At 44.2% G+C, this 13441-nt stretch overlaps 1 protein-coding gene across 7 annotated transcripts in view; it reads left to right on the forward strand.

Annotated features, from left to right (window-relative positions):
- RIOK1 (RIO kinase 1) overlaps positions 1-4838 on the forward strand; it is a 19648-nt gene extending 14810 nt beyond the window's left edge. For all 7 annotated transcript variants that reach the window (XM_074827874.1, XM_074827855.1, XM_074827866.1 and 4 more), the window contains 4 exons: positions 1505-1624; positions 1902-1955; positions 2994-3137; positions 4634-4838. In XM_074827874.1, the coding sequence (XP_074683975.1) occupies positions 1505-1624; positions 1902-1955; positions 2994-3137; positions 4634-4744 (429 nt within the window). In that variant the 3' untranslated portion in view covers positions 4745-4838. The remainder of the gene's footprint in view (positions 1-1504; positions 1625-1901; positions 1956-2993; positions 3138-4633) is intronic.
- Positions 4839-13441: the final 8603 nt, after the last annotated feature.

Raw genomic sequence — 13441 nt, forward strand, 5'->3', positions numbered from 1 at the left:
GATAAGTTGTTAGAAGGCAGCTACTCCATTTCCTAAACCAATATGTTTGCTTGTAGCTAGGTCCCTTGATGTATCTTCCAGTTCAGGTTCAGTTAAGAAAAAAAATGATTATGCCAGTGTTTTTGGACCAGTGATACAGAAGCAGGATATTTGGATACGTGCAGTGACCAGACAGCCTATCTAGCTCCAGTCCCAGTCTAATTCAGTTCTTGCATCTGCGGATTTTCTCCCTTGCTTTCACATTAAGTGAAGCCATTTAAAGACCATTACTGAAAACTGCTAACATTCTGGAAAGGCTTGATATAAAGATGAAACAATTTCTATCTTAGTCTTATCTGTCTGTTACAGATGAGTTTAAAAAAAAAAAAAAACAAACAACACCAAAACGAAAAAACAACTGTGTTGAGTGGAATTTGTATCAGTGAGACCAGATTTGTACTGGTTCATGTGATGTTTATCTTTGGAGTCAATAGTACTTGATTTATCAAAGACTTTTCTTTTGCTCTTGGAGCTCTGCAGGTTTTACTAACTGCTTCTGGCTCAAGCTTGCCTAAGGAAAGATTTTTTTTTTTTTTTTTTTCTTCCTAAGATATCCTCAGCATACAACTTCTGATGCTAGTGTTTTGTTTCAATCCCATCTTTTTTTGCAAACCAGTTATTCTTTTGCTTATATAAAGGTACTGTCCAGTAAGAGAGATGGTTTAGTGGCATCTAAGTTCAGTCTTTTCCTCTTAGACCATGCCGCTATGGCTAGTTTGTGTCACTTCCTTCACAAAAGAGTAGAGCTGATTAAGGGCAAGCTCTGTGGAGGTGGGGACCTCTGCCCTTTGCACAGCACTTAGTCTAGCAGTTATGACATAAAGCCTGTTGAATTTGTGGTGAGATTGAGCTGATACCGTGAAAAAGAGAAGTAAAATACTTCTCTCTGATCAGGTACTGACTTAAGTTTGCTGGAGGACTATTTCAAAAAGACTGCATGACAAATTTTAAGTATGTTGTTGATACTGCAGTTAGGTTTTACTGTACTATACTGCTGCAGGAACCTTTTTTGACTTGGACTGTAGGTTGAAGCAGGTGGTATTATATAAAGAGATTAAGTTCTAACAGTGCATTTCAACAGAATTGCCTCCTGAAGGCATTGTAAACATCACCATAAAAACATTAGAGAAAATCCTTAGAATACAAAACCTTAGGGCTCAAGTAGGTTAAGAGGAAGTTGGAAGGATTGGAGAAGTTTGTAAGTGGCTGGTGGTAGTCATGCTTAGGAAGGAGCCTTATTAGTCATGATCTATCAATAATGCGTAGGTTGCACATTAAGTCTGCTCCTGAAAAAAAAAAAAAGATACACTGTGGTTCAGATGGTAGTGGATGACTGCCGTGTTCACTTTTAGTTATTCTGAGCCATGAAATCCTTCATGATTATTCTCTTAAGGATGCATAATTAGGAAGAAAGAACATCATGAAACTCTATGTAAATTAGTAAGTTTATGTTTTCTTTTACTAGGTGTTTAAGAAGGCTTACATACCTCGAACTTTGACTGAAGTTAAAAACTACGAGAGAGATGTGGATATAATGATGAAGTTGAAGGAGGAGGATATGGCATTGAATGTTCAACAAGATAATGTGAGTAGACATGCTGTGGCACTGCAAAACCAGGGAGGGAATATGACTTCTTCTCACTGCAAACTGATAGCAACAAACAAAAACAGAAGCCTTGTTATCAAGGTGTGGAGTACTGAATCTAGTGTCATAGTTTAAAATCATCTGGTTAGTACTAATGCTAACATTGTGGGTTTTTTTCCCTCGGTTTGTTGGGTTTTTTGAGATAATAACTTTCTCTGAGCACAACGATTTAATACTCATATTTTGATAATATAATTTTCTTTGTCCCTGGGTGTAGATTCTCTACCAGACTGTGACAGGACTGAAGAAGGATTTGTCTGGTGTTCAGAAGGTGAGAGGGTCTTTTTGAAATCCTTCATTTCAGCCATTTTCAGAAAAGTGCTTAGAAGGACTACAGAGAATGTCTCGTCTTGCAGCTGACACCATGAAAGAAGCCTCTTGTCTGCAGAGTGGCCATTTATGTCTGGGATGGGTCTGGCATGACAGTGTGTCTGCACACCACATGAATTGCTTCCCTGCACTGTGGCTGATGCTAGCTTGCTTGAGAATGAAGCAACAATCGTTGCTGTGGCCATGAGATCTCCAAGGTGGAGAGGAGGGAAGATGTTTTCCAATTATGGAAAATGTAGTTGATTTAAATCGTAGCATGACTATAAGTTTTGATATGTTCAGGGTAGCTTTGCTGTAATTATTGTGTAAAGAACAACCCTTCGGTGTGAGGCGTAAGATATTATGTCTTACTATATGTGAAGTACTTGACAGTGACACTTGTGTAAAGTACATTGGATAAGAAGTTGGGTACAGATCAGTCTGTAGTAATATAATTCAAGGCAGAAGCCCTCTGTGGATTCTCCCTCATTCCTTTGCAAATGTTATCTGGCAGTGGCGTGGACTCTGTTTTAAAATGGAAATATAAATATGGATGGGACCAGGCTGTGGCACAGTCTCCAGGCTTGTTTAAGAATAAGTGAGTTTTCTAGTGTAGATATTTGCGTTTGCAATAAAGCCTACGTACAGTGCCCCCAAGGTAGATTTGGGTACAATCCAAGTATAATTAAAAACTGGCTTCCACATATCTTAACAAATCACTTGTTGAAGTTAGTTTGGGAGTGCAAATACAGCTGTGCTGTGAGCCCTGACCTAAAAGTTTATGTTGTACATTGTAGTTTCCTTGTTCTTAGTTTGGATTAACCTACTTCCATTCTTTTTCTTGAGACTCAGTGATGGCTGTAGTAAAGGAGATAGCATAAGCTAGCTCAAGGGTTTCTTTGCAACTGATTCTGTTTTGTTTTATATGTATGTGTGTGTATATTGTCATCAGGTTTCTTTATTTTGGTTTGATATAATTCTCTCTTAATACATCTTGCAGATTCCTGCACTTCTTGAAAAGAAGACAGACGAGTCAGAAACGGACTCTGATGGTGATGATGGCAGCTCAGAGAACTCTGAGTCGGGCTGTAAAGAATCTGTACATCCCAAAGATAAACCTGCTGAAGTCAGCATGGACAAAAAGGTCAGCTGGCCAGGAAATGTTTATTTTTTCCTACCTCTGCCTATGTGACAGGAAAAAATCCAAACTTAGTTCTGAGTGGTTCTTTCTGCTACTTGTCTGAAACAAGCTATGGACTTTTCCTGTTTTGGAGAATGAGAGCAGGGAATGTGAATTCCGTTATGGATGCTTTATTAATGATGTTTTTCTGTAGAGGAACATGTAACATAGCCCTCTGTAGCCTAGACAAAGCTAGAAGAGAGATCTCTGCAGGAAATTCTAAGGCTACACAAAGCAGAATTTAGTGAAGCCTGGGCAGCTCTTCAGTGCTTCCAGCTACTCTTTCAAGCTTTGGTGTTCAGTTTTGTGGTCGTGGTCCCTGATTAACCTTCTTTTTCCCAGGGAACTGAGACCGCTTGATCTATAGAACTGGAGACCTGGTGACAATGTTTGTACCACAGTGGCTTTTGCAGTACCATTAGTACAGACTGGCTAGCTTTGCTGTGGGCAAGAGATGTAATGCAGTCATGTGAAGGGATTATGGTTTGGGGTTTTTTTTAAGGTTTCATTTTCCAGACTGCAGAACAGCTATGTTCTGTTTTGGTGAGGCTTTTCTGCAGAGTATCATCCATGGATGAGAGCCTTCCGGCAGCCTTTTAGGTGCTGTGCAAAAGAAGGATGAAACTTGCTGGGCTTAAGGGGTTCAAGATTTGGGGGTTTGCTTGTTAGGTTTTTTCTTCCTAGGAAAGGTAAGGTAATACATTCCATATCTGTCAAATAAAAATGCAGTGGTCTACTAGATACTTTCTACCGATCCAGAGCTGCTGCCTTTCAGATGTGAAGCAGGGAAGTCTTGATCACTCCTCATGCTTATGGATAGGTTTTCATTTGGACTTCTTTCTGTGTGAGTAAGATGAGCTTTTAGGTAACCTGTGTGTTTAGCTGTAGGTTGAACAACTGATTAGCAGCAATTACTTCCACCACCCACCCCATTATGCTGACATTTCATTTTCCAGTTGAGTGCAGTCTCTTCACTGTCTGACACAAATTACAGTGTACTGCAGTAGCATAGCACCCTTTCTTGCCAATCCTGATGATGATCAGCTTGCTCTGAGTTACAAACAGTTACTGGATCAGTATTTTTGCAGGATGTATAGAAACATACTCTAGCCCTGTGAGTAGCAGAGAACCTAGATCAGTCATCCTGGTGTAATTTTAGGTGTAAATAGCATGAGTTCAGAGCTTCTCTTGTTCCCTTTCTTCAAAGGTTGCATGAAACTCAGGTTTTACCTAGTTTGAATTTTGCCTTGTCATTACCAGTGTGCAGCTCCTAGCTCCACCCCCAACCTATACTTCCTTTTTCCTTTCCCCTCACTGTTCCTGTTGATTTTCTTATTTCTTCCTCTTAACCTCATTTTTATGTGGTGTGTTAATTAACTTGTTAATGTAACAATTGATTGACCTGCTCAAAATCTCTTATTCCTTCTGGCTTTAAATGAATGGTATTTCATCCTTTATAGGAAAGGAAAAAGATGGTTAAAGAAGCCCAAAGAGAGAAGAGAAAAAACAAAATCCCAAAGCATGTGAAGAAACGGAAAGAAAAGACGGCAAAAATGAAGAAAGGCAAATAAAATCAGCTTTGGCTTGGGGAGAGGGTGGTTTGTCAGTTATTTAGTCACCATCTTTTTTCTTTTCTTAAAATTAAAAATCCTTTATTTATATACATATGGTATTAACTGTGAGGGTGGTTTTGTAATTACATGGTGGAATTGTTTGAAAAGAATATATGCCATGGGTTTCTCAATGGGAAAGAATGAGTTTAACACTTGTGCATGTTAAAATCCTTTACCTGTGCAGGTTTAACCTGTTCTTAAACTCGCATTGATTTGTTCATGGGGTCTTACTCCCTCGCCTCACGCTGCATACAGGTTAGTTCAGTTTGTTCCAGAGCAGTGATGTGATCCAAACAGATTCTTGGAGGAGGGGGAATGGCGATTCAAAGGCCCGTGCCTTCTTCACAGTGTGGAAGCAAGCTGAGATATCTGTCATCTGCAGGCTGTCAGTCACCCATGAATAACCCTGCAGGCATTGTGCCTTTGCTGCGTCCCTGTGCTTGCATCACCTTTGGTATTTTCTTACTGAAAGCTGAGTGGTGTGACTTGGGAGGCAGCTGTCCTCGTTGCACAGTGCCCTTCTGAAGCAATCAGGCAGGCGTACCCAGACCAAAGCCTGGGGTTTTTTATTTATTTCTTGGATCCCAACATAGGACAGTGTTGCTCTTAAGGGTATTATGAACCAGCTATTTTGTAAGCTGGTCAAATGAGTATTTGCTGTCAAGATTAATCATGTGTGTTTGAATGCAAAGCTGTGTAGAGGCTTGTGGTAGGACCTCTCTGGTGTGGTTCAGCATTACCCATCCATGTTGTGCTAAGGTGCCCCAGCTCTTTATCAGGGAGAAATTGGCAGAGCTCTGCTCATAAGTGACCCACTTGAGCTGGGGCAAAGGCTCCGTACTGAAGACAGATCACCTTCTCCCTTGGCAGCTGCTTTGGCCACTGAGGCTGACAAAGTCTTGGGAGAGGTGTCTTCCTCATGCTGTAGCACATCAGCTGTCTTTTCCCGCTGCCTGCAGTTTCAGAATTCCGTGTGCCAGCACAGAGAAGGTTCCAATTCCAGTAAATGTCTTGATATGTTCTCCCATTAGGGGTGGAGTTGATGCACTGGGGATTTACGCCTACAGGACATACATCCTCTGAGGACAGCTTTTATCCATCAGTGGATATCCAGCAATGCTGGGTTGGCCAGGGGCAGGGCGAGGCTTCCTTCTCTCTGCTCCTCACCTCCCACACCCAAGTGATGATGCTGGCTAGTTGCACACGTGGTTGCACTCCCCAATGTGACCTTCACAACCTCTGGTGCCTTTGGCTAGAAATCTGGTAAGAGAGGAACTGGTCAATGCTTCCAGATCTCTCTCTGTGCTCCCTTTCTCCTTACCCATACAGGGATTGACAGCACTCATGTACAGTATATGCATATAAGTGTAGACAGAACTGCTGAAGCATGTTAGGAAGCAAGACTGGTATTTCCTCAGCAAGTGGGGATGTTTGTTTGGAAACTGAGATGAAATATCTGCATTTTGGAAAATGGCATTACATCAGGTGTGAGAAAGAGGGCAGCCTCTAACTTGGTCGTGAAGAAAGGAGGAGGTGCAAGACCTATGTCCAGAGGTGAGGAAGTATTGCTGACGGCCATTTGTCTTAACGCCAAGGGCTGAGATGCTGCTAGATGTATGGACATGTTATTTCCTGCTTTTCCTTGCCGTCATGGGAGCTCATGTAGTGACATAATCAGGCAGAGGTGGCCGTGGTGATGGCTGCCCTGAACCTGACAGGTTGCATTCATGGGTGCAGTGCTGCAGGTGATGGAAACAGCAACAGCTTTGTGCACTTTACCCTTGAAATCCCGTTGTATCGGGGATTCTTCCTGCTGACTGACAAGGCTATGGTGTATGCGTCTGCGATAGCAGTTGTGGTTCACAAAGGTGTGCACACCAGGAAGCGTGTGTAGGGACCAGGGGTCATGGGGGGATTGTGTCTGAACTGTTGCCTTCCTCCAGCAACAGGCTGTGCACTGGGCAGACCTCAGTGTTTTTGATGAAGTGGGATAAGCATCAGTGAAGCTCTAAGAAGCTGTGAGCGCTTTAACTTCGTGTAGCTCAGTAGTGGATGACTCCACCAGGAAGCTGGTCCGTGGCTGATCAGTGTGAGTCGGGGGTTGTCAGACACAAAAGACAACCTTCTTTTCATTGGGGCTGGGTGCTCTGAAGACAAGGATAGATGCTGGTTCTTGGCAAAGAGCCTGGAAGCCCCAGAGCCCAAGTGTGTGTCCCACTGTGGGGTGTTTACCTCCTTTACCTCAGGAGACGCTTCAGAGAAAGGAGGCTGCTATCATCTGTGCTTGAGGGAAGAGGAAACGTCCCAGCCCACAAAACCTTGTCTTCCCTTCAGGCCACGCACCACAGCCTGATCAAGTTTGCCTAGCTCTAGCCATCCTGTAGCTGGAAGGTCGTCCTGAATCAGTCATTTTGGACTGGAGTCTTGCTCGCAGTGATGTGCAGCAGGACTCTGTGCAGGCTGTGCAAAGCTTGAGGTATCTGCCTCAGGTGTTTTTTTCTAGGGCATGTTGACGTAGTCAGGGTGTTTGCAGAGCACCTGAGGTGGAGCATGCCAGAAAAGCCCACGTTGTGCAGATGGCCTTGGGGGTAGCTGCTGCAGCTGGGTACGTGCTTTTCGGGGTGAGCTGTGAGCGCAGTTCACGTGTCCCGGCCATTGCAGGCTTGAGGTGTATAGAAGTGAGGCAGTCCACAGGAACGGGGTGGACTGGGAGCTCTTTGTGCCAGGACCATGAGATGAGCTATCTTTCTGGTGATCCCTGAAGCAAGGGAATGGCCGTTGAGAAATGTTAGACGTAACTACCAAAAGGCACCAGTCTGACCGGGGGTGGGGACGATGGGGATGGGGTGGCATGACTTTGTATCCTGTGCTAAAGAAACCGGAAAGTAGCACAGATACTCCGTTACGCTCTATTGATACCAGTGGATGATGAGGTAGTGTTTTTTCCCCCTCAGAGATTAGGATCTGACAAGGCCTGCTCACTTTGTTTGCCATAGCAGCGTGTTTATGGTGTGCCCTGCTGCTGGCACCTGTGCAGACAGAGCAGTATCGTTAGGGCAGGAATGCCAGTACCTTGGATAAGAACAACTGGGACACAAACAGCTCAAGTTGATGCTTCCTCTTTATCTTCCATACTTTTCCCCCTTCTCCCCGAGATTGCACTTACTGGTAGGGCTCTTGGGTCTCTTGTGGGCTATTGCAAGTGTCTCCATTGTGGAACTCACCTGATGGCACACAGCACAAGCGAACAGACCGTGGAGAGGTGGGCTGTGGGGTGACTGGTGGGCTGCATCTCCTGGAGATGACCCTGAGAGGTTACTGCAGCGGTGGGGCTGAATTGTAGGAGTGTGATACCTACCCCTATGACTGAGAAGTCCTTTCTGTTGACTCCAAACTACTTTGTCTTCTCCACTGCTCACTGGGTGTTCCAGTGTCAAAGTGGAGCATCCAGATTATTACTGTTTTTTTCCCTCTTTTGAACAAGAACATCTGTACTGAGGTCATGACATAAACTTGGTTGCTTTGTCACTGTGGCTTTCGGAATGTTTCTGCAAGCAAGTCTTTTTATATTGTCTGACATGTTTTTCAAAGCACAAATGTTTTGTTATCCATCTTCTCTGAAAGCGGATTGGAGTCCAGTTATGTCAGGCAATCAGTATGAATTTTCACAGCTGCAACAGCATAGTTAACTGTCAGCTGCTTTAATGCTCCTTTCTGGTTAAAGTAGAAACACTAAATGTCTGAAATACCAGTTACAAAAATCAAAGCCCCTACAGGTAAATTTTTCAATTGGAAAATTATGTTATATTTTAATGTAAGGAACATATAGGTTTCAAGCTGAAGACAAAACGTGTTTGACCAAATCTTAATGTGCCGCCTACAGCTCCGGTCTCTGCATCACTGCGTTGGCACAGAGAAGAGCATGGCCAAGGGGATAGAGCAGCTGCCTTGTGAAAAGGCTGAGTGAGACTCCTGCATTTGGAGAGGAGAAAGTAAAGCAGTGACATGAGAGAGTTTTAAGAAATCATGAAAATGGCAGGCAGAGTGAATGCAAAAGCGCTCTTCACCAAACCCTGTAAATAGCGGAGTTAAGGGGAACTAGCTTAAACTAGTGGAGGATTGGGTTGAAACGGGCAGGAGAAGGCACTTCACACAGAGTGTGTAAAGTGGCTGCTTGTGGTATTTGCACCAGTGCAGGTAAGCATGGGCTGAAAATTAGCTGTCTAATCTGAGATGGTGTTCATTTTTTTTATTACTGTTATTTTTTAGAACAGGCTGAGCATATGAAAGACATAAAATTCTCAGGCACAGGTCAGGTGCTTGGAAAAATGCACTTCTGGGAATTTGCCGCCAAAAGATTTAGTGACATTTGAAAGCTTAAATATGTAGAGTGGAAATAATTACAACTCTGCTGTCAAAGATAAAAATGTAGAAAAGCAATTAATCCTATCTTTCAGGGCATTCCCAAGTAGTCCCCTTTCCCAGTCATTCACTGGGACTCAGTGGGAGGTGTCAGGGGGAGGACTGAGAGAGAGATACTCCTACCTAAGATATGCTAAGTTCCAGAAAAGTTCATCAGTGAGGTGTTGGTTGTTTTGGGGGGGTTCACCCCCCCCCCCATTTCCCTGAAGTCATGCAGTGCCATGTGGCTGGTTTGCACTCTGAGCAGTTGGCATCAGACTTCATCACAGTTCCAAGGTCTGTGCCAGGCTGGTATTAATTTGTTGCTTCTCCCACACTATATATTTTATTATATGTAGCAGGAGAAGCATTGGAAGGTGGAGCTTTGTGGATTTGGTTTCCCCGTGCTGAAGCCAGTAAAACCAGCTTTGCATGTAAGGATGTGTCTCCTTAGAGGGTTTTCATTTCTGTGCTGAAATATTTTGATTAAACAATGCAAAACTAGCTGTGGCAGGCTGCATGCTTGGCTTTGACATGTGTGCTCAGGCAAGAGACACACTTGTGGCCCTTAAAGATATAAAAGAAGCAAGGCCAACATTTATGGAGGACCCATGTGTCCTGCAGTTTTTGGTCACAGCTAGCGGAGTAGCTAATGAAGAAGGGGTGCAAAGGTGAGAGATGGATTCCAGAATACTGGATTGCTTACCTGCTTCTCCAGCTGAATCTCTGCCTGCTGTTTTCACCTGCAAAATTGTACAGCCAGTTTGAGTACGATACAGTAAATATGATGCACAGATGCAGAAATGGCAGGTGCTTTGTCTCTGTGTGCCCTTCACCCTGGGCTTCTCCCTGGGGTGCACTTGCAGAATGATAGGGGACCTCTGTGGTGGGAAATGGTGTAGGGGTCTCTTGTCTGGTTATGGGGACCTACCTCTCCCTACTAAAGAAATGAAAGGATTTGGATGCTCAGTGAGTGAAGGAGGCCCTAAAGAAACTGTTTTGTCACTCTCAAAGAACTTTTAAAATGTTCTGTGGTAAACTGCTTCACAGGTTGCTTAAATGCAAAAAACAGAGCTTATTTTGAACTTTGTAGGGCATTGCTGTAAAAATAAATACATAACTATAACTCATTGTTTTTACGGTCCTAATTTTGGTCCTTCTAAAATGCCACTAGACTTTCAAAGCAAAAACACTGACCCTCTGCCTTAGCATCTCATTACTTTCCTGGTCTTGACATAATCTTATGTCCCTTGTGCTAATTTTCATATCCTCTAGAGGGAGAAGTAAATTCTTGCTCAGACTATGTTGGAAAGTTAAGGCTCCCTTAATATGTGAAAAGTGATAATGACATTTCAATTCTACATAACTTTCTATAAATTTTGGTGGATTTGTAAATGGCATCTAGATTTTTTTTTTTATTTCCCTGCTGAATTTGTAGTTCTTGGATAAAGTTGTATACTTTCAGAGGTGATAGGGGCATAATTTGTTCTGGGCCAGGCAGGGGCTGCAGCTATGGTATTAATGCTGGGTTTAGGATGAGGTTCTAGATGGCACATGACAAACGCCAAGGAGACTTTTTCCTCATGTACATATGAAGACTCATGGTGAGAATCTAAAAAATTGTAAGGATGCTGTTCTGCAACTGTCCAAACTCGTGGGCATAAACATCATTCTTTTGTGTAATGCAATAGCCATTGTTCTGCCACAATCACTAGCCCTAAACACAATTCGTGTTGTTGACAGCTGCTCTTCCCCCCCACTCAGTTGTTTATTTTCAAAGGATTGACATAAGAACAAACTTGGCCCTTCTTCTTGATGTGCAACAACCTGCCTCCAACCTCCGCAGCCTGTGTGGAACTGTAAGCTCTCCTAAGCAACAACATGAATGTTAGACCTAGCCTACAGCACTGGATTTAAGACTCTGTCTAATCTAGCCCAGAGATCCATGTCTGCTTTGGAGTTTGCAAAGGCACGAGGCTGGGATTGTTGGGCAGGACTTGCAGTTGGCAGGTATTGCTTGGGGTTTTTTTGTGTGTGGTGGTTTTTCTTTTTTTAAAGACAGCGGGCTACATTGGGTTGCTGCAGAGCAGGATGAAAGATGGACAGTGACCCTTCTCCTGACATTAGCGCTGGGCTAAGGGCTGGCATGAAGGCCAGTGATGGGGATCTGAGAGCAGAAAGCTTGGTTCCTAGCTATCTTCTGGAGAGGCAGATGGATCCGGAGCATTTACTTGGCTTTGCTTTTCATCCCTTTACCTAATTTGGGCCCCAACCCTTGAAGCCTAGCATGAAGCCTGTGCTCTGGGCTGTTGCCCCCCTCCCAGACTTAGCCAGGGCTGGTTCTCTGTAGCTGGCTGCAGTCCCCCACTACTCATCGGGGTCTGGGGGCAGATCTAGCTTTTCAGTGGCTCCAGCCCTGAGCGCTAACCCCAGTTCTAACTCTAGCCTTACCCTGAAACAGGAGAGTCCTGTGTTCGTTCCCCAGGCATCATCCTGGGATGTATGATCAGCACCAGCTGTCATCCCAATCCTCTGGCACCTAAATGAGCAAGAAACAAGCTGGTTCTTCCCCCCCTCCACTCCCTAATCTAAACCTATGATCAGATGCAGGCAGCAGCTTGCCAAGCTGGTACTGTCCCGAATCAGCCTTGTTTGGTGGTACTTCCAGGATCCAGAAATGAAATTGTCTGTTCATTCCTCTCTATCCTTAGCCCTGGCTGTGGGTTGCCTGAAAGATGGATGGGACTCAGGATAGGCAGCTCTGCAAAGTCCGAGTGAATAGTTTGTACCATCAAAAATGATGCTGAATTCTGAAGCAGAGAGATGTTGCAGATCTGTTGCCAACACTTTGGTTAGGGATCAGCAAGTCTGCAAAGGTGTAATTTCTTTCTGGATTCTTCACTGTACAGATTGGTGTTTGTAAGATATATGAGTTAAAGTCATCGTATTGGTAAGGTTGCTGTTAGCCTATAAATAGTCAAAGCAGGTTGGAGTCAAGGTTTGGAGAGGTGGGGCTGGGTTAGCAGGCTTCTCACTAGATCTAGTAGGGATTGAATGTTGGGGTGGGGTCAGGTCATCGAGTTGTTTGGGGTAAAGCTTGCTCTGAGGCGGTAAGAGGACCAGTTTTGGTCTGCATTTGGGATGCGCAGAGCCTGGAGATGTGTAAGTTGGCAGGACTAGATGAAGGCTCATGCTAACTAGAAATGGGGAGTGGACAGTTTGCTGGTTGTTCCTGTTTAAGAGAAAAATTCTAATTTGTGTGCTTGAGATCATGCTTTTCATGCTTTTATACTTCTGGTTAGAAAAGAAACTTGAGGAATTGTTTGTCCTCTGTCCTCGTCCGGTTTCTCATTCTGTGGTCCTTGGACAGACACGAGCCTGCAGAGTGTAAGTGTGCATGTGTTGAAGAGCATTGTGTCTCTTTGGGCTACAAACAGGCCTTTATGTGGACTTGAGAGCTATCGCTATGCATGGTAGACCTCAGGTCTGGCAAATATTTGGGCCCTCAAGGAAAGGTAAGGAGGCAATACCGTACTGTGTGAAACACTGTTTATACAGCTTTGGTCTAATAGTGGTGAATATGGGAAACAGTTGTTCTTTGGAGATGGTGATAGCTGAAGCAATGGGGCAATGGTCTGGATAGACAAAGCTAGAGGGGAAAGAGCGTTGTGGAAGAGGAGAAGTGCTTGCCACTCTGTGGTTCTCCGGCCCCTTTTGCACCACTGCTCATTCTGGATGCTGTGATTGATCTATCTGCCGGGCTCTGGGTGCTTGCCAGTTCCCCTCCCTTGTTGGTCCAACCTGATCTCAGCTCCTCACCTTCACCACACCAGCTACACATGGGGCAAAACAAAGAAACATCAGGGAGAGCTGGAGACTCTTTTCAGGGCAGTTTTGACTTGTTTGAAAAGCCCCTCCCCACAGGGGTTTGTGACTGAGGCGGCAGATTTGCAGTGACTTGCCTCTGTGACAGCAGGAGCCTCAGTGCAGCACAGGGTGTGATTCATTGCTAGGGGTGGGTGGGGACCAGACCAAAGGCTCAATTCTACTAAAGGCTCAACTCCTGATACAACTGATGGGAGTTGAGCTTTAAGGCTGGCTTAAAATGAGGCTGAAGAGTTTGCAGCTGTGTAGACAGGCACACAGTTTTGTGAATGTGTTGCATTTTTGGTGTTCTGGCACATTAGTATTGGTGCAGCAGGAGGAAGTGAGTGGTTCCTTCAAAGCTGTTTTTAAAGGCTTTAAAAGAATAGT

This window comes from Strix aluco, chromosome 1 (assembly GCF_031877795.1).
Source record: "Strix aluco isolate bStrAlu1 chromosome 1, bStrAlu1.hap1, whole genome shotgun sequence".
NCBI lineage: Eukaryota > Metazoa > Chordata > Aves > Strigiformes > Strigidae > Strix > Strix aluco.